The 21,446-nt window shown below is 41.7% G+C and overlaps 1 protein-coding gene across 2 annotated transcripts in view; it reads right to left on the bottom strand.

Moving 5' to 3' along the window:
- Positions 1 to 21,446, bottom strand: part of FNDC3B (fibronectin type III domain containing 3B) — a 378,980-nt gene that overhangs the window by 67,104 nt on the left and 290,430 nt on the right. For both annotated transcript variants that reach the window (XM_033211719.1, XM_033211718.1), the window contains exons 12-17: positions 13,305 to 13,429; positions 11,687 to 11,861; positions 8,951 to 9,037; positions 7,007 to 7,145; positions 4,734 to 4,805; positions 1,210 to 1,328 (exon numbers count right to left, since the gene is read on the bottom strand). In XM_033211719.1, coding sequence (XP_033067610.1) covers positions 1,210 to 1,328; positions 4,734 to 4,805; positions 7,007 to 7,145; positions 8,951 to 9,037; positions 11,687 to 11,861; positions 13,305 to 13,429 — 717 coding nt within the window. The remainder of the gene's footprint in view (positions 1 to 1,209; positions 1,329 to 4,733; positions 4,806 to 7,006; positions 7,146 to 8,950; positions 9,038 to 11,686; positions 11,862 to 13,304; positions 13,430 to 21,446) is intronic.

Genomic DNA, 21,446 nt, shown 5'->3' with positions numbered 1-21,446 from the left:
TACAGCTCAGCCACATTCAATTTTCTCCCTGAGAAGTGGCACGGAGGAAATGACCTCTATGCATTTGAGCAGTTCAGACTCAGTGCCACCTTGTGCAGTGCCTCACACATAGGAAGTACCACTGATAATCTCAGCTTTGATGTGGATTTACTCCAGAAAGTAAATCCAAATGGGAGGCACTCCAGAAAGCTTCGGCACTGTATCAAGATGGTCCAGCTGGACCTTCCCGTCACAGGAAGTGTCTACATGGGCAGTCTAGATGTCCTAGTACCATCCTTGGGGGCAAAAGAAAGTAAACACAAAAGCTGCTGTTGCAAGTGGGTTGACTAGAAAAATTAGGCATTCAAACGGCAGGTATTCTCTTGAAAAGTCAACCCAGCACAGGGCTGTAAGCCACCATCTCTCTTTCTCTTTCATTCTAAATTATTAGTGGTTTCAAATCATAATGTTAAATATCTCTACAGTGAAAGTACCTTTGGCATCTCATTTCTCACTCAGTTTCCTGAGTGTAAGTTAAAACCATTTAGATAACAATTATTTCATTTCTAGAGTACTCCATGTATATTTATTAGGTTGTTTTGAGCCTATGAGTACTATGTGGTTGAAACTAAGACTCCTGACATGTTAACTGGTTAGTCTAAGGTCATATAAATAGTAGAAACAAAAGAATGGATGTTGCCTACAGATGTGTACGTTGGGTACCACACAACTTAAGGAGGTGCCATTCAGCTATCATGGATTTATATTGTTTTTACAACAACTTTCCAGCAGATGGCAGTCAAGTACCTTGAGGAAGGTATGTCTCAAATTCTTAACATTGATAGATGTGATAACAGCAGTGCTGCACAGGTCTTTTCACTCGAAATTCTATAGTTTTTTAATCATTGCAATAACCGAGGTCTCCTTTATTTAGTCAATGCAAATTCCAGATAATTTTCAACCGTCACAGGTGATTATGTCAAAGACTTCTGAGAAATAAGTGAGTGACAAATGTACCTGAAAATACCACAATTCAGTAGGGAATCATTTAGGCCTATCTTACACCTTTAAAGAGCAATTCAAAAAGCTCTATTTTTCATTTCATGACTTGATACTATCAGGTTGCTTTACCAAGATACATTGTTTAAACTGCAATTTGATTCTGATGTTACAGACAGCTGGTCTGAATTTGATCAAAGAGGTTTACTTTTATATGGAAACAAAACCAACCTGGCTGTGTCCACCGGTACTGATGCAGCATGCTCGGAGTTTGTACAAAGTGCCTGCTTTCAAGTGGGTGAAGGTGTATTCGGTGGCTGACCCACTGTAGGCCACTTCCCACTGATTCGCTGTAAAACAAGACTTAATGCATGACTTTATGCCTCTTGTAAAATATGTAGTATATCAGCCATTGCCGACAAGAAAAAGCTCTATGTTTTCAGGAAAACCAACATCTTCTTTTTCCTTTTAAATAGCCAGAAAGCTCTCCCTTTTTCTTTTACAAAGTTAAATACCAAAATAACATGGAGTCATTTTTAATACTTAGTGTTGCTGGCTAGACTACCTATTATCACCACAATTACATTTGCTATGAGGTTTGGATGTGGGAAACCATAATGAAACGTGCAGTTGGCACAGAAGGAGTGGTAGGAGACACAGAACAGGAGTGGGCAAGCTATGGAATGCTCCTGGTGTGAGGAGCCCTCAGGGACAGGCAGGCACGGGGCTACTTCTTAGCCACGAGGCTTCTGGCAAGTCTGGGGCAGCATGTAAGGATTTCTCCCTGTTCTTATCTGCCTGGAGGTCAGAGGTAGTGAAATCCTCTTTTAAAAACTGGGTCTTCTGACTGCCTTCATGGAGCCCCACTTAAAAGACAAAAATTACAGGCGGTGGCTCATGCCTGTAATCCCAGCACTTTGGGAGGCCAAGGCAGGTGGATCACCTGAGGTCAGGAGTTCGAGACCAGCCTGGCCAACCTGGCAAAACCCCGTCTTACTAAAAATACAAAAATCAGCCAGGCATGGTGGCGGGCACCTGTAATCCCAGCTACTCAGGAGGCTGAGGCAAGAAAATCACTTGAACCCAGGAGGTGGAGCTTGCAGTGAGCCGAGATCGTGCCACTGCACTCCAGCCTGGGCGACAGAGCGAGACTGCGTCTCAAAAAAAAAAAAAAAAAAAAAAAAAAAAAGACAAAAATACCTAGCAGGGTGACAAAGACCAAACGTGGCATGACCCAAGTGATCTGACCACTCTGCAGAACTGAAGAGAGAAACAGTCACCAGGAGTCTGGGTGCCCCCTGAGGCTGATGCCTTTGGAAGCAAGACCACCCAGGGCTGCCTCAGCCGCCTGCCTGACTCACAAATCCGGGCCACCAGGAGGCTCTTCACTCCTCTGTTTTATTCCCTTTCATGCTGTGTTTCCAGCTGACCACTTTACACAAGCCTTTTACTACATGAAGTTGTTTTAGGAGAAATGCTTTTACACTATTCCCTGGTATTTTAAGTAGAGTAACTTCCACAAATTCCCCCAGCAGCTTATTAGTTTAGATTCACGATAGAGTCACATGCACTAAGGCCAGGTGAAAAAAGTGAATAGTAAAGGCAATTATCCTGATATTACAGGTCGAAAAAACCTGTACTGAAAAGGTGACCGGAAGCAAAGATTACTGAAAAGATTCACTCACTCACTCAGTCATGCAGTGGCAAAGTTGTTAACTATAAGTCTAGAATGGCCCCTACTTTTGATTTGATTTGCCATCAGTAGCTAAAGGGAGACATGAGAATTCAAAACATATTTAAATATTCACAAGGAGCCATTGGCATACACATGACTTCTATCCTACGTGGGTTTTTCTAATGAAGAAAAGCTAAACCAGGTTTTTTTCTTCTTCTTCTTCCAAGACAGGGTCTTGCTCTGTTGCCCAGGCTTAAGTGCAGTGGTGTGATCTCAGCTCACTGCAACCTCTGCCTCCTGGATTCCAACGATTCTCCTGCCTCTGCCTCTCGAGGAACTGGAATTACAGGCACATGCCACCACGCCCAGCTAATTTTTGCATTTTTTCTAGTAGAGCCGGGGTTTCTCCATGTTGACCAGGCTGGTCTTGAACTCCTGACCTCGTGATCCACCCACCTCAGCCTCCCAAAGTGCTGGGATTACAGGTGTGAGCCACCACACCGGGCAGTTCTAAACCAGGTTTTTAGCACAAAATATGATTTTACGCTTAGAACAGCTGTGCTCATCTCAAAAGAATTCTCATGTTTTCAGCTTAAAATAGGACCCAATAGATTTAAAAACAAAAAAAAAATTCCAGGTGGTTCTCATGGTACAGAATAAAAAGCCAGCCACACATCAGCACTGCTGGCTTGTAAAAGTTATATCAATCCTCTCTGTTTTAGGCATAAGCAGTGCCATTTTTTTTTTTTTTAATTAATGGTTAGAGGGATTATTACAGTGGTGAGATGATATGTCATTTAAAAAGTTTTAAAGACTATACTTTTCTCTATTAAAGTCTAATGAACGAAAGAAAACCTCAGAATTTTTAAAAAGGCACTAAGGAATTTTATTTCTAACATTTGTCCCATGTTAATCCACCCAGTATAAATAGTAATAAATACATAATCTGAAGTAAAATGACAATGAAGTCGGAAAGAAATTTTCTAAACTTGTTATAAAAGTGCAACTCTTGTCACTAGCCCACAACACTATATATTTCATGCATGGGAATTTATAGATTACTGAACCCACTCCTTCACTATCTCCACCTCACCATTTCTGCTGATTGCCACTGATACTTCCTTTGCTTATAAGATTTTTTTTTTTTTTTTTTTTAGATGGAGTCTCACTCTGTCACCAGGCTGGAGTGCAGTGGTGCAATCTCAGCTAACTGCAACCTCCGCCTCCAGGGTTCAAGCCATTCTCCTGCCTCAGCCTCCCAAGTAGCTGGGACTACAGGCGCATGCCACCACACCCAGCTAATTTTTGTATTTTTAGTAGAGACGGGGGTTTCACCACATTGGCCAGGATGGTCTCAATCTCTTGACCTCATGATCCATCCACCTCGGCCTCCTAAGGTGCTGGGATTAGAATGTGAGCCACTGCTCCCGGCTGCTTATAAGAATTTCCAGAGAACGTATGGCAAGTTAGGAGATGAAAACACTAAATTTATCCAATTAATTAGGAATTCTAGTTGAAAAAAAGACATGGAAGCTGAGTGTGGTGATTCATGCCTATAATCCTAGCACTGTGGGAGGCAGAGGTGGGAGGATTGCTTGAGGCCAGGAGTTTGAGACCAGCCTAGACAACATAGTGAGACCCCATCACTATGAAAAATGTATTCTTCCTCATCTTCTGAGGCAGAAGAATCACTTCAGCCCAGGAGTTTGAGACTGCAGTGGGCCATGTTTGTGCCACCACCCTCCAGCCTGGGTGACAGAGTGAGACCATGTCTCAAAAAACAAAACCAAACCAAACCAAACCAAAGAAACAAAAGCAAAAGATCAACCAAACAAAACAGCAATGAAAACGATACAGAAAAAATTTTAAATAACACAAATGTAAGTTTCAAGTAGACTCTGATCTCTGGTGCTGTATTTGAAATAGAAAAACTGCCAATATGTGATTAAAGTTTGTTTATTGTAATAATAGTTCTATCTTTAGAATTAATGGTTGCTTGCTATTACTATAAAGATGTTTACTATATCAGAAAATAGAGCTGGCTACTGGATTTGAATAAAACAATTGCCAAAAAGTTCACCTTCAGAATTTCCATCAGTAATCTCTAGCAAGTACTTGAGGATTTCTGAACCACCATTGTCCTTAGGAGGATCTGGAAAATAACCAAATGTCTTATTAGCAATAAAAGGATATTGATTTTTATCGGTAAACATCATCAGGACTCATAAAATCACATACCATTATATTATCTTAATTCTAGACTTGACCAAAAGGCAAAATAATTTATTTCACCAAATCCATTGTTAAAGGAAAAAAAACAAAACAAAACCAGGAATCTCTGAATACTATCGGATTATTCAAAGTTCTTAAATCTAGAAATGTCAAAGAGCATTCGTGTAGTGAAATATGAACCAAAAACTCGGTACAAACTGATCAAGTTATTGAATTTACTTGAAGGTGCTCTTTAATATATTTGATGATTTTTATATCAGATGATATGTTCATATTTCTTATTTTATTCTTTTTATTTCACTTATGTTATCAGTGACCAGATTTTTTTTTTTTTCCCTCTGAGATGAGTCTCGCTCTGTTGCCTAGGCTGGAGTGCAATGGCTCCATCTCGGCTCATGGCAACCCTTCCTGGGTTCAAGTGAGTATCCTGCCTCAGCCTCCCGAGTAGCTGGGATTACAGGCACCCACCACTATGCCTGGCTAATTTTTTTTGTATTTTGAGTAGAGACGGGGTTTCACCACGTTAGGCTGGTCTTGAACTCCAGACTTCAGGTGATCCACTCGCCTCGGCCTCCCAAAGTGCTGGGATTACAGGCATGAGCCACCGCGCCCAGCCGACCAGATTCTTTTGAGTGATGGAAAGGAACGGAAAGAGAAGTACAAAATTTATTGAAAAAATAAATAAAATATCCAAATGGAATACGTCCATTCTAGCACAGTTTCCTACCAAGCAAACTTTACATCCCAGGTGAATGTGGTATGAAACCAGAGGTGTGGATCAATGAGTACCAGTGCACCAGCAGACAGCCTGAGAAAGAAGGTTCTGGCTCATTACTAGAGCCCTAGGTGCCTTGGGTATACAGACTACTCATAACTCTGTGCCTGCAGGAATTTTACTTTCTGAGCAGAAAAACACTTTCTTTGCAGCCTAATTTTGCAAAACTATAAAGAATGTACCTTTATATTGTCTGTCTGCCACCTTGATATTCTTAGACATAATGGAGATTTTTCTAAAAAACCTTAAGTTTTACTTATATATAAATTTAGAATATTCACTTCCCCTCTCCACCTGATTTCCATTAATGTATATATATTTTAGTAGATATTTACAATAATAATTATAAAGGTAAATACTATAGCATATAGCTGTAGTGTTGACAGAACTTTCTGAGGTTCTTTGAGAGAAAAGCTCTATGGTCTGGCTAAAAGCACATCTAGATTTTTATCATTTCTCTGAATTCTATCCATCTTTCGGGGAAACAGAAATCCTAATAATTCTATCTCACAATTATTAGGTAACTTGAAACAGTTATATATCTTAGTGGTTGGTGTAATAATGTTTTAAATTCTCCTTATATTACTTGGCTGCAAGGTAAAATTTTATTTACGATTTCAACTTTTTTTTTGCCTATTAGTTAATATTTTTATGACATTAGTAAAAATGATATGCATAACACTTTTATATATTAATTATCAACCTTCTAACTGTATTCATTTTATTGAAATAATCCACACAGCAGAGGTGAGGCACAATATCCTTTTACCAGACAACCTTAAACTCCTTATGAACTTTAATACTAAAATTTCCCAAACAAACACCAATGAAAACAAAACTATCCCTAATTCATTGCAACTTAAACATTCTGTATGCCAAAGTTTACTTAACAAACCTAAATTTTGAAATTTATTTTCAATATTAACTTTATAAATCAAAATTTTTCTATTAAGTATTGCTAATTTTTTAAGGATGAACTATTGAAGAATGCATGCAGAGATTACTACATTCAAATCAATGCCTTAAAAATACAGGAGAAAAGATATGTAATACAGGAAAATCATAGAGTAAATGAGATACTCTTAAAAATCATCCATTTTAATTTCCACTAAAATTTAATTGTCCTTTATGATTACATTTTAACGAAACTGTCCATTCCAATTTGTAGACTTCTCAGGATTTTTCTCACATATATATTCCGAACGTAGAAAACTTCTGCAAATAATACCATCCATAATTTTTTTGGCTTGTCACTACTAAAATTAATCACTTTTAAAAAATATATCCAAAGGAAAAAAAAAAAAAACAGCAGCAGCAGCAGCAGCAGCAGCAGCAGTAAAACATACCCCATTTGACACTAAAGCCATGAGATGTAACTGGGCCTTTGACAAGTGGTCTGGTAGGAGGTCCAGGCCTGTCAGGACTCGTCGTACAAACAAGAACTTCGCTTGGACAGCTTTTTCCTTCCGTATTAGAAGCAGTCAGCTAGAACACAACCAAGGAAACGTTAACATGCTTTAGTTATCAGGGATCACTAAATTAATGGTCACTTTTTAACATGGTGAGATGAAGGCACCCATAAACTCAGACAGACACACATTTTTTTCTCTTTAAACTCAAGTATCGATTTAACAGTATTTATATTATAAATCATTTACTGTATAGTTGGTTATTAACAATTAAAAATAAAACCAGCTGGGCATGGTGGCTCATGCCTGTAATCCCAGCACTTTGGGAGGCTGAAATGGGTGGATCACCTGAGGTCAGGAATTCGAGACCAGCCTGACCAACATGGAGAAACCTCGTCTCTCCTAAAAATACAAAATTAGCTGGGCATGGTGGTGCATGCCTGTAATCCCAGCTACTCAGGAGGCTGAGGCAGGAGAACTGCTTGAGCCTTGGAGGCAGAGGTTGCAGTGAGCCAAGATCATGCCATTGCACTCCAGCCTGGGCAAAAACAGCGAAACCCTGTCTCAAAAAATAAAAAAATAAAAATAAAATAAAACCATAAGGTGAGTTTTAAATATATTTTTACCCTTTCAAAAAGACATAATAAAACAAGTATGTCATCACCTGATTTGTATTGTTTCGTGAAAGGAAAGTGTAGGGTGAGTGGGGACATAAAAATAGCCCCACTTTTTAAAGAGTAGGGCAATGCCACCTTGTGGAGAAATGTTAGCAGTATAGCTATGTTCTCATAGCCAGCATGGATAATAAGGGTTTTTAAAAATGTTAAAAATTATCATTTCCTTCAAATAGTCACATACTGCACTTGATAACTTGGCAACTATTTATTGAGTAATTGCTATGTGCCAAATAACAGCATTTGGTCCACCACTTAGAGAAGAACGTGTGGAATCAGAAGACAATCCTATCTTCCAAAATACACACTTGTCATACTAGAAAATACGGTGCTGCAGAATATTGTTTTGATCTCTTATGATTATAAAGTCGTATTCACTTTTTTGGCTACTACACATAGTCCTATAGTAACATTAATGGTGGCTGTTAATGACCAAAGACAGCCCAAGTCGGGAGGGGGTGGGTCATGGAAGAGAAAATTAAAAACAAGTGAGGAAAAATAAATGGGCAGAAGAGCAAAGGAAAATCAAGAGCAAAGAGAAGTCTGATTGAAAGGAAAAAGGTATGGAGTGCAGGTGAGTGACAGGTACACTCCAGCATCTAGTATGCCTCTTCCCAGGCAAGGGTACCTGGCCATGCTGCAAACGCAATTTATTACAGCACATGATGACAATTTTTATGCTCACAAACTGGTTTTAAAATCAAAGCATGGGCCAGGCGCAGTGGCTCATGCCTGTAATCCCAGCACTTTGGGAGGCCGAGGCAGGCAGATCATGAGGTCAGGAGATTGAGACCAGCCTGGCCAACATGGTGAAACCCGTCTCAACTAAAAATACAAAAAAATACAAAAAAAAAAAAAAAATTAGCCCGGCATAGTGGCGCACGCCTATAGTCCCAGCTACTCGGGAGGCTGAGGCAGGAGAATTGCTTAAACCCGGGAGGCAGAGGTTGCAGGGAGCCGAGATCGTGCCACTGCACTCTAGCCTGAGTGACAGAGAGAGACTCCATCTCAAATAAATAAATAAATAAATAAATAAATAAATAAATAAATAAAGCAGCATGGTGTGCACTTTATAAATGTTACTTTCAAAATGTAAAGGGCTGTCAACTTCAGTTTTTAACCTGTAGAGACAATCTGACATGGTAAATGGTGAAATAGAAAACAGTTTCATTTTTAAGCAGTTCAGGCAGCAAAACGACTGACTCACCCTGAATTTATACTGTGTGCTTCTTTTGAGATTTTTCACAGTACAGCTTAAATCCTCTCCAGTGTATTTTGGGTGGAAAAGGTTATCCTGAAAAGGCAAAGCCAGGAAGAAATATCAGTATCAAAAATTCTGGGCATTAAATACCTTTGAATATAGGACTTTTATACTGCCTTTCCCTACCATCAGCAGCAACTGGCCAGAGGTCTGGCAGCTACTTTTGCAAAAGAGAAAAATCAGAAGCCCAGAGTATTGTGGATAGCACTTGAGTTTTAAATAAAAATTTATCTCCATCACACTGTAATTTTTCCTGGGCCTGGTCAAATTTATTGTGACAAAGGAGTTAAGGACTTTTTGAAAATACATTTAACATTTTTAATGTTGTCATGAAACAAGTCTTTGTACTGAGGTCCTTACTATCAAGCTGCAATGTGCTATGCAGTAACGTGTGGCTGAGCTTCCTGACCACACAGTGCCTTCTTCTGGCCAAGGGAGAAAGGACAGCTTCGATGCGAAAGGGCATAATCCTTTAGGAGGGCAAACATCCCACTAAAAGTTGAATTCAGGGAACTCATTCAATAGTTCTGTCTCTATCATACTATCATCACTCATCACTACTTAGCACCTTCTCTGTGTCAGGTTGTCCTCTAGGCTCTATGGATTCAGCACTGCTCAAGAACAGAAAAGGCCTTGCCCACAAGAAGTTCACATTCCAGTGGGAGAAGACAATACAGAAAAACCACTACATATGTCACGTGGTGTTAAGTGCTATGACAAAAACTAAAGCTAGGTAGGAGGATACAGTGGTGAAACTAGTGAGGGCTTTCTACAGCTGCTGGAGGTAAATATGGCAGCCATATGTGGCTCTTTGAATTTAAGTTTATGACAATTAAAAACTCAGTACTGGCTGGGCCTGGTGGCTCACAACTGTAATCCCAGTGCTTTGGGAGGCCGAGGTGGGCAGATCATCTGAGGTTGGGAGTACGAGACCAGTCCGACCAACATGGAGAAACCCCGTCTCTACTAAAAATACAAAATTAGTCAGGCGTGGTGGCGCGTGCCTGCAATCCCAGCTACTCAGGAGGCTGAGGCAGGAGAATCACTTGAACCTGGGAGGCAGAGGTTGTGGAGAGCCGAGATTGCACCACTGCAGTCCAGCCTGGGCAACAAGAGTGAAACTCCATCTCAAAACAAACAAGCAAACCAACCCTCCATACTATAGGCCAACAAGCCTTATGTCGAGAGTTGTATGTGTGTAAGCGCCACCATACTGGATGGCACAAATTATAAACTATTTCCATCATTGCAGAAAGTTCTATTGGGTGGTGCTGTTCTACAGGGTGATCAGGGAAGGACTGTCTAAAGAAATGACATATGAGAATAGACCTGAAGAAAATGAGGGAAGGGAGTCAAAGACATGCAGAAGGGCACTCTGGCCAGAAGGCAGAACTGCAAAGGCCTTGAGGCCAGAGCACACCTGGTGTGTTTAAAGAACAGACTAGAGGCTGGCTGGGCGAGGTGGCTCACACCTGTAATCCCAGCACTTTGGGAGGCTAAGGAGATCACGAGGTCAGGAGATCAAGACCATCCTGGCTAACACGGTGAAACACCGTCTCTACTAAAAATACAAAAAAAAAAAAAAAAAATTAGCCGGGCATGGTGGCAGGTGCCTGTAGTCCCAGCCACTCGGGAAGCTGAGGAGAATGGCGTGAACCTGGGAGGTGGAGCTTGCAGTGAGCCAAGATCGCGCCACTGCACTCCAGCCTGGGTGACACAGCAAGGCTTCATCTCAAAAAAAAGAACAGACTAGAGGCTGATAAGACTACAGTGGAAGGAACGAGGACAGTAATGGAGAGCCCAATCACACAGGACCCGGTGGGCACTGTAAGAGCTCTAGGGATTTTACTCTGAAAAAGAGGGGAAGGCACTGAGACAGGAAGGATTCTGAGCAGGGCGTTGACACAATCTATTTGTATTTTACAAGATCATGTTCTCCACCCAGGCTTTGCATGGAGAACAGGCTGTAGCCTAGTAAAGATGAAGTTAGGAATATTAAGAGGCTATAATCCAATAACAATATCATGTTATTGCAACAATCCAGGGGTGAGATGAGTGCCTCATAAAAGGGTAGTAGCTGTGGAGATGATAAAAAAAAATGGTTAATTTCTAAGGAGGATTCAAAAGGATTTTCTGTCTGATTATATATGGGTCAAGGATGACTCCAAGAGTTTTTGTCTCCCCAGCTAAAAGAATGGAAATGTCATTTACAGAGATGGGAAAGAACTGGCTGCTGTTGGTAGTGGTGGTGACAGAGGTAGAAATTAAGAGTTTGGTTTTGGGCCAGGCGTGGTGGCTCATGCCTGTAATCCCAGCACTGTGGGAGGCCGAGGAGGGCAGATTACAAGGTCAGGAGGTCGAGACCATCCTGGCTAACACAGTGAAACCCTGACTCTACTAAAAATACAAAAACTTAGCTGGGCATGGCGGTGGACACCTGTAGTCCCAGCTACTCTGGAGGCTGAGGCAGGAGAATGGCGTGAACCTGGGAGGTGGAGATTGCAGTGAGCCAAGATTGGGCCACTGTACTCCAGCCTAGGCGACAGAGCGAGACTCTGTCTCAAAAAAAAAAAAGAGTTTGGTTTTGAACTTATGCAGTTAATCTCATTTCATGGTGCCCTGTAGCTATAACAATACTGACTTGTACAAAACACAGAGAGGTATAAAATCTGTAAAACTCACATTTTCATCCTCCTGAATTTCCAAGGTGTAGGTGATCACTTCCTCAGGTGAACAGCCTTCTGGCTTACTCCACTGCAACGTGACCCACGTGATGCCAGCTCGAACCAGCCTTGGTGCAGAAGGCATCTGAGGGATATTTCCTAATGTGTAGCACACCACCTCTTGGCTGTAACCACTGTAGAGAAAGAAAGTGAGGCACACAGTTAGAAGCATGTGAACAGGCTTGGCACTTTAAAAGAGGAAGGCTCAGCCTGCATACTACCCAACTCAGCCTAGCAGGTAGAATAAGCAAAGCCAGGCAAGGATGCTGTGTGTGATATTCCCTATAACCACCTTCGGCTTCCCCATCCCGCTACCCCATGATCTTCTACTAGACACACACATCAAGTCACAAGACAATATACAGCTGGCCTTCTGTATCCTTGGGTTCCGCATCACATGAATGAAGTGATGTGTGGGCATTATATTGGATATTACAAGCAAGTTAGAGAAGATTTAAGGAGGGAAGGATGTGTGCAGGTTATATGCAAAGACTAAGCCATTTTATATCAGGGACTGGGGCATCCATGGCAGGGAGGTGGGGGAAGTCCTGAAACCAATCCCCTGTGGAAACTGAAGGACAATGGTACTTAAGAATTCATTTTCCCCCTCAAAAGCACTGGACAGAAGGCATAGCACAGTGCAATGTCTATCAAGGTATAGGTCAAGAAGCCTTCAAATCAATATGAGCAACAAATATTTGTTGATGAAATAATGTTTTACAAATATATACAGTGCTGTTTTTTGAAAGTTGGTGGATGCTTCCAATTCATTTAAAAATTCTTGAACCATAGAAGGCTTTTTATCGGTATGACTTTTTCAACCAGGAAACTCTAAAACTATAATGGCTACCATGGTGGAGCTGGCAGGTCTGTAAAACTTTGTGATGTCAAAAAGAGGTTCTTTAGGCTGGAAAGAAGGTTGGGGACCACTGATGTGCAAAGCCTTTAAAAAGATTTCAACAAGCAGTGAATGAAAGAAAAAGATTTTTCCCTTAATCAAGAGTTACCCCGCAAGTGCAATTGAAATGTGGCCTTTTCAAAGCCTCTTTAATCAATTGATACCTTACAGTACACCCATTCTTGCCTTTCTCATACAGGCTACAGGCCTGCAGGGGCCTCCAAGACAGTCCAGGTTTTCTCCAATTCTATATCTGCCCTGGGCTTGACAACAATGGCCAGCCCAGCATCTCTTTCTTTATACCAGGAAACACTCATGTAATTGAAAAAGGGCAATTGAATCAAGAGCTCGCTAAAGTGATAAAAGAAAAAGGCATGTTATCTAAAAAAATAAAGCTCCAGAGGAATTCCTTTCAAAATCTGTACTGCTGCCTTCACCTTGGTTCTTAGAGACCCCTAGTGGGGCCTTCGCGATACAGCTTGCAAGACTGCAGAAGCCACGGTGGCATTCACCAGCTTAAAGGAGGCCTTCTCTCCTCTGATTAGGATTCCATCTTGCAAAACCTCCAGTTGATTTAGTGTGGAGGCAGCAGGCTTCCTCACGCCTTCCAGTGATGCAAAAGAAGGCTCAAGATCACCATCCAAAGGCTGAAGGGCAAGAGGACAAGGAAATATCATACCTGGTGCCAATGTCGTTTCGAGCGGCCAGCCTGAATGTGTACCCCATTGCCGGACAAAGCTTTGTCAATTTGCAGTGCTTCTGGCTCCCGAAGAAGCACTGTCTGAAACCACTGTTTCTTTTTCCCTAAAAGTAAACAATGAAACAATGCATATACTTCAAAAAAAAAAAACCGCAGATAATCCTAAATAAATGAAAGAGCATCTTGAACATCTTGAATAACTGTTTAATTTCCTAGTTTGAATGAACAAAAACAATAGAAGCTTATAGGGAAGTGCCCATGTTGCAAATAAAGCACTCTATGATGAAATCTCATCTTTAACATAAAGGCACTACAGAAAATTCTGTAATTGAGACAGGTAATTCACTATACCTGTGGTATATCTAAAGTGATTTTTTTTTGGTTAACAAGATTAAAAAAGGTCCTTTCAGGCATAAGACGATGCTCCAGTTAATGATCACAATTTCCAAGATCCTCTTCCTTACTTGGATTGGCCGAAAATGCCCAGCCTGATCAATCAAGAGTCTGACTGCATCCACAGAGGGGTCACTGGCTCTGAAAATACACAGCCTTTCCCAGTAACTTCTGAGCACCTAAAGACCCATCTCTGCAGCTGAGTGTGCCGTACAAGGCCCTCTCCAGCTGTATCTCTCCTGCCAGGCAGTGGCCTCCAATACCTTCACGAGTACATTCTAGTGATGGTGAGTTGTTTCTTCACTGATCGCTGACACTGGTCACGAACCTTTGAATCATTTTGTCCATGTCTACTTTGCTCGTAACAGTGCTTTGGACAAACTGGGAGCTCAATCATTGCTTGCAGAGTGGAAGTGAATGATAAGTACTTGGAACACTGGTTGAATTAATCTATATATATTACAGTCACTCTAAGTTTCTTGTCAGGCTAAAAATGTACTTTGAATGCCTTCCTAGCCTTACATGATACTTCAAATTCCTTGAAGTACAAATAAAACACTCTAGCAGGGTCTCATAACAGGCCCAACAAGTAAGAAAAAAGCCTAACTGCCCTATGCCATACGCAGAGGCATGTAACACTCTTATCAGCAGTTTGTTAGAATACTTCCTACACATAATCCCCATTATCTTACTATCTTATCCATGTTCACGCAAAAGAAAACCATATGCTAACACTGAATGGATCTTAGCATTCTAACTGGACAGGCCCAGGGCCTTGAACAATCTGTTGGAAGTTCTCTATTTATTTTACAAAACACAAAGCAAGCATATGTTTTACATAAACAAATTTATGTAATTTTGTTACATTTGTTCAGCAGGCCTTCAAATACCACTAAAACACATTCCAGGTGATGTTTTAATTAAAAATAAAATGAACACACCACTAGCTTGAAAGTCACTACGGTGAACACAATAAAAACAAACACACCACATTCATCCTCCTCAAACGAACCCCTGTCCCACCCACCTCCTCCAGCCAGGTAGCACCTTTCCCCTTGGAAGAGAGTGGAAGATCTAACAGTCTTTAAGATTGAAAGTTCATTTTATCAAGGGTTCAAGGTGCATTCAGATGCAACTTGGCGGCCAAGTTGGGGGAGTGCAGTGAGTAAAACCTGACATTTCTTACGTGCTCCTTGAGTGAACTCACTATGTGGCTGGCATGTCACGCCCCTATGCTGACTTCAACTTTGAGTGTTGAGGTTGAGGAAGATGATGTATTCATATGCATACACTTGCATAATTACACTCAGCATCCGATGACACTCTATGGGAGCCCTGGTATATGTTGTATCCATTTCAGGCTGTGGCATGATCTACCTTCTTCCCTCCTCTATTTCTGAACTCAGTGTAAACAGTGCAAGAAAGGCACATCCTGCCATGGCGGAAGCTCTCGTCCCTTCCAAACCCCGGGTTGGCTCCCCTTCAATGCCTCATTTTTCCTATTTCTTTATTTGGTCCCCTTTCCCCTTTACTTGTGCTTAGAACTGTAGTCAGTAAAAAAAGTCAGCCTGTTTCTTACTAGGTTAATTTGCTTTAATACAGGAGAAACCCGACTGTGGCTCAAATGAGAAAAAGAGTTGGGGAGGTTCAAAGGGGAGAAATGACTTTTAAGAGAGCCAGAGCACTCAGGCTCACTAAAGAATTAGGAGAAGGGGCACTGTGTGACCTTCAAGACATTTTCCTATATTGCTAACATTTAAAAAAATTCTACTTGTGAAAGAAGTAAAAATGTGAGGGAGTAATATAAGTAAATGTGAAGTAGGAGTAATAAGCTGAAGAAATCCGGCCAGGTGCAGTGGCTCACGCCTGTAATCCCAGCACTTTGGGAGGCTGAGGTGGGCAGATCACGAGGTCAGGAGTTCGAGACCAGCCTGGCCAACATGGTGAAACCCCATCTCTACTAAAAACACAAAAATTAGCCAGGCATGGTGATATGCGCCCGTAATCCCAGCTACTTGGGAGGCTGAGGCAGGAGAATCGTTGGAACCCAGGAGGCAGAGGTTGCAGTGAGCTGAGATGGCACCAGTGCACTACAGCCTGGGCGACACAGCAAGACTTCATCTCAAAAACAAACAAACAAAAAAGAAATCTTGGAGCCAGGAACGATTGTTAAAATCAGGAACAACTGCTAAACAAACTCCAACCCATATAGACAAAGCATGCCAAATTTTCTATCGTAACAACTTCCAGGATGTACTACTATATGCATAAACTTAGGGACACCTAGAAAGATCCAGAGTTGTTAAAACCTTGGAATTAAGTTTTGGAAGCATTGTCTGTAGAGTCTGTAGAGGTAAGAATAGAAATATTTGACAGTTAAAGAATTAAGGCTTATTGATGAATTTTTAGAAGTCATTGAGAATAAAAAACAAGGGAAAGCAGGTTAAAATATTTCAGACATGAGAGAAGTTTTGAATAAAAGAACATATTCATGTATAACATGAAGTTTAATATAAGAAGCATATCTCAGCCAGGTGCAGTGGCTCACGCCTGTAATCCCAGCACTTTGGGAGGCCGAGGCGGGTGGATTACTTGAGGTCAGGAGTTTGAAACCAGCCTGGCCAACATGGTGAAACCCCATCTCTACTAAAAACCCCGTCTCTACTAAAGACATTAGCCGGGCGTGGTGGTAGACACCTGTCATTCCAGCTACTGGGAGGCTGAGGCAGAAGAATCACTTGAACCCAGGAGGCAGAGGTTGCAATGAGTCGAGATCACGCCACTGCACTCTAGTCTGGGTGACAGAGCAAGATTCTGTCTCTAAAATAAAATGCATTATCTAGAAAGAACAAAATTAATGTTCACAAGTCACTGCAGTACAAAAGTGATCTGCAGCTGAGAAGTTAACAAGTGAACTGGAGAAGGCCACTGGCTCCAGTGATCCGATGCCAGCATGCTGGTCTGTCTACTGTGTCAGGCTCTCGGATGGCTCTGGAGCTTAAGCATGAGAGTAGAATAAGTCCGTGTTCAAAGGGATAGAAGATTTGGAGAATCTGTTTATAAAACAAGACGGGTCCCAGGTTGCAAATAGCATTTATAAACAAAATATTTTCCTGTTCTTGTTGACAGAAACGGAGTTAAAAAAGAAAAGAGCTAATGCTTTAGAGGACTGAAAGATTCACGCGAACTGACAGGAGTGATAAAGTGAATGTTTATCATTGTTTCTCAGACGTTAAATACATCCAAACCATTACTGCCAGTGGAGTTTTAGAGACGGTAAATGACAACTTTCATATTTTATAGGCTGTTTAGCTCCCAGAGATTTTGAGAGATTATAACCTATGGCACCTTCCCTCCTTTAAAAAATCTAATTTAGACTACACAGGATTACTGAGATACGCTGACTTGACTTCAGAAACTTAGTTTTTAATACTTTAAATTCAGCCTTGTTCAAAGTTCCCTACTAAAACATGGCTGTAATAGAAATGGGTAACATCCTGACACTTTTCAGACCTGTTGTCATCAATGAGCTGGTCAACACAGGCAGCAGGGACAGCCATGACCTAGGCCTAATCCTGGCGAGCTACGGCTGCTAGGCCACTTGTGGTATGTCACACAGAGGAGAGGAAGAGCTTTCAGTGGGGCTGCCAGGGCCTGCAAGTCAGCTGGTCTGCAGGAGAGGGCTGAAGGAAGATTCCTAGCTGCACTCCACTTCTCTGTGCGTTGGTGGGTCAGGTTCGCAGCATGTAAGCAGTCAGAATCAGAACCTCTAAGGTGAGACTGGGGTGCCTGTTCTCGACGGGGGATAGAAAAGATACTTCGCCTGAATTAGAGAACACCATTGGTCATTCCGGAACAGACCCAGCCACTGGGCTACTGACCTCACTGGACACGAACCAATATAACCCCAGCCAGTTCCAGCCTAACTTTCTATTGTCAGTGTCTGTGAGCCAAAAAAGGGCAGATTTTCAGGGTTCACTGGCTTGTTTCCATTTTGCAATCCTGGGCATGCCCAAATGCTTGTTTCTGCAGCTCAGCCCAAGTTCATTCAAGGGCAAGGTTAATCTTTACTAGAATGTGAAGAAATCTTGGAGTACAAACCAACTGTGTGCAGATAAACCTCGAGGTGCTCAATCTGGCGCAGGAGGACGCATTGCAAACGTGGGTTGTTTCCTTTCTCAAGCTGAGTGTTCCTCTTCGCGCTCAACCTAATTCACGGTTGTTGCTTATCTATCTTCATTCCACACCCAGACCTAGCCTGAGAGCACCAGTTCATCAACCTGGGGTAATGTTTTCCAACCAGGGACCAGGGTGTTTGTCTACCACTTCTGGTCAAAAATGCTCTCCAGGAAAGGACTTGGCTCGCCAGTAAGTCGACTCATATTCACAGCATGCATCAGATCAGCCTTTCCCAAGCCTGGGATCGCAGCTTTGCCTCTTTCTCCTTTCTAATCATCGAACAAAAATACATTGTGTATTATTCACATTCTAGACACCACTGGATCGTCTTACTCTGTTCCATCCAGTGTGCCTTGCGCAGCCCTGTCCCCTGATACCATACTCTTACTACAGAGTTCACCTGCCCTAAACTGGACTAGGACACCTTATTTATCTGAACCTGGGCAAGTGCCTCTTTCATTTTGAAATTGACACACTAAAGGAAGTCATCACCTTTTGGGGGAAGACCCAGCCTAATAACACTTAGAATACTACATACTCTATCAGCATCTGCCTCTGCTTTGATTCATCCTCATCCTCACTCACTTTTTAGAAGGGTCATGCATTTTTGGTTTCAAGTCCTAATAATATGGGGAGTCTAGATGTTGTTCTTGTTCCTACAGGGTCCTGCTAAATTCTGAAGAATGGCAATAACCTCCAACTTTTCTGCCAGACGATGAAAGGCCCCAGTCACAGAAAAACAGGGGCAAGAGAAGGGAGCTTGGAGAGTATATAAAAAGCACTATGTGGCTACACAGCAGAGAATGATCAACCCCTGAAAACATTTCCAAGATATGATCATAATCTCAGAGACAAAGACTTTTTCTTTTTCCCCCACAAGGGAGAAATATTGTTCCCAAATATTCTACTTTTTTTTTTTTTTTTTTTTTTTTGAGAGACAAGGTGTCTCACTCTGTTGTTCAGGCTAGAGTGCAGTGGTACAAACAGACCATAGCTCACTGTAGCCTCAAACTGCTGGGTTCAAGGGATTCTCCTGTCTCAGCCTCCTGAGTAGCTAGGATTATAGGCATACACCACCACACCTGGATAAACTTTCCATTTTTTTTCTTTTTGGTAGAGATGGGGTCTATGTTGCCCAGGCTGATCTCAAACCCCTGGCCTCAAGCTATCCTTCCACCCAACCTAGGCTTCCCCAAAGTGCTGGGATCATAGGTGTGAGTTACCATGTCCAGCTCTGCCATTCTCTAAAATGAAATTTGGGGATAAATTATAAATAGAAAGTAGTTTAAATATTTTAAGGAACATCTTTATTTTTTCTTTTACCTCCTTACTACCTACTTTAATATTTTTCAATTTCTTTCAAATTTGTAGTTAAAAAATGAAAACTGTTAAAGAGTTTAAATACATTTATATTCCCTTAAAAAAAAAAAACTAAAACTAAAACACTTTGCTGCACTATCGTGAGTCACCTGAGGGAACAGAACACACGATCTTGCTTTTCAAGTACAACTGAGGCAGACACATTAACTGGAGATAAACAGTCTGTTTAGGTTCCCTGCCCTTATCACTAAGGCAGCAGACAGAATGATCTCTTCCATTTGCTAACTGAGAATATTGGTATTTGAGAGCCACTGAGGCATGTCTCACTGGCTGGCTGAGTAGCACTGGTTATGAGGTATGAGGCCCATCCTGTCACTGCATTTCTGGGTACACATTTTTCCCTCCTCTACCCATCTCCAGAATACTCAGAAAAGAATCAGGGATAGGAAAAAAGAGTTATGTTGTACTTTAAAAGTATATGACCTTGTATCTAACAGTCTTAGGGTATGATACCTAAACACTGTATGTGCTATGCAAAGATAAAGAAAAAAATACTTGTTAATGGTTTCTCAGGACCAAAAGGAGACAAGAAGCCTTATATCACAAGTGGTTACTTTAAACGTGTCTAAAAATTCTCCGATTCCCTATCCATTCAGAAACAAAGTCTACATCCCTTTCCCTTGAATGTGGGTGGTCTTGTGACTCTCTTGTAACCAAAAGGCTGGAGTGGAAATGAAGCCAAGGCTGGGTCTGGAAAGGTGTTAACAGCTTCTGACTTTTGCTGGGACACCCGATTTTGGATTCTGACTACCCTGAAGCTGCCACACTGTGTGGGAGCCCCAGGCCATGTGAAGAGCCCCGGATAAGTCCAGTCCAAAGTGAGCACTGACACTAGACTTATGAGTGAAGATACTGCCAGAAGATTCCAGTCCCCAGCCAATGAGCACCCCCTGTTGAAACTCCAGATATGACAGAGCATGAAATGCCACTCCCCAGTGCCCTGTCCAAATCCCTAACCCAGAATCCACAAGCATAAGAAAGTGATTGTTTGAAGCCTCTAACTTTTGGGGTAATTTGTTATGCAATATTAGACTCATCTATTTTGATGTCTATATATGTTTATAGCATGAAGTTTTACCCCTCTGAATTTCTGCAAACTTTTATAAATTCCTCCTACACTATACACAGCCAGGAGGTGGGGGAATGTAATGTGCATGCTAGCATACAAAATAAATGTCTGGCTGGGCACGGTTGCTCACGCCTGTAATCCTGGCACTTTGGGAGGCCGAGGTGGGCAGATCACCTGAGGTCAGGAGTTTGAGACCAGCCTGGCCAACACAGTGAAATCCCGTCTCTATAAATAAATAAATAAATAAAATAAAAATACAAAAATTAGCTGGGTGTGGTGGCACATGCCTGTAATCCCAGCTACTCGGGAGGCTGAGACAAGAGAATTGCTTGCACCCGGGAGGCAGAGACTGTGCCATTGCATTCCAGTCTGGGCAACAGAGCAAGACCCTGCCTCAAAACAAAACAAAACAAAACAAAACAGAAACAAAAACAAAAACAAAAAACAAAATAAGTGTGTAACACATGATGGGTCCTATTTTCTACATGCACTTAGTACATGCTTTTACTTTCAAAGCCATCCACCAAAGTAAGGACCTCTCTGAATAATTTTAAAAGTTATTTTTGTATAAGCTAAAAATAGAATCAGACTCCTAGATGATAAAGATCAACCAAAATTGCCAATCAATGGCTATGCAGTTACTTCATCTTACAGAATCACATTTTAGACTGAAATAAGACTTTTAATAATGCTATCCCAAATGTAGAGAACTCTTGGAAGATTTTTCTTTTCTTGAGACGGAGTCTCGCTCTGTCGCCCAGGCTGGAGTGCAGTGGTGCCATCTCTGCACGCTGCAAGCTCCGCCTCCCGGGTTCACGCCATTCTCCCGCCTCAGCCTCCCGAGTAGCTGGGACTACAGGCACCCGCCACCATGCCTGGCTAATTTTTTGTATTTTTAGTAGAGATGGGGTTTCACTGTGTTAGTCAGGATGGTCTCGATCTCCTGACCTCGTGATCCACCTGCCTCAGCCTCCTAAAGTGCTGGGATTACAGGTGTGAGCCAACGCGCCCGGCTGAGATTTTTAAATTCAGACATGCAATGGTCTCTTGGGGACAGTTTAGGTATGACATAGCCTAAAACCACAGGACTCAACAAATAA

This window comes from Trachypithecus francoisi, unplaced genomic scaffold (genome assembly GCF_009764315.1).
Source record: "Trachypithecus francoisi isolate TF-2019V2 unplaced genomic scaffold, Tfra_2.0 Lachesis_group0, whole genome shotgun sequence".
NCBI lineage: Eukaryota > Metazoa > Chordata > Mammalia > Primates > Cercopithecidae > Trachypithecus > Trachypithecus francoisi.
Note: the sequence above shows the minus strand (reverse complement) of the source record. Positions and strands in the feature narration are given on the sequence as shown.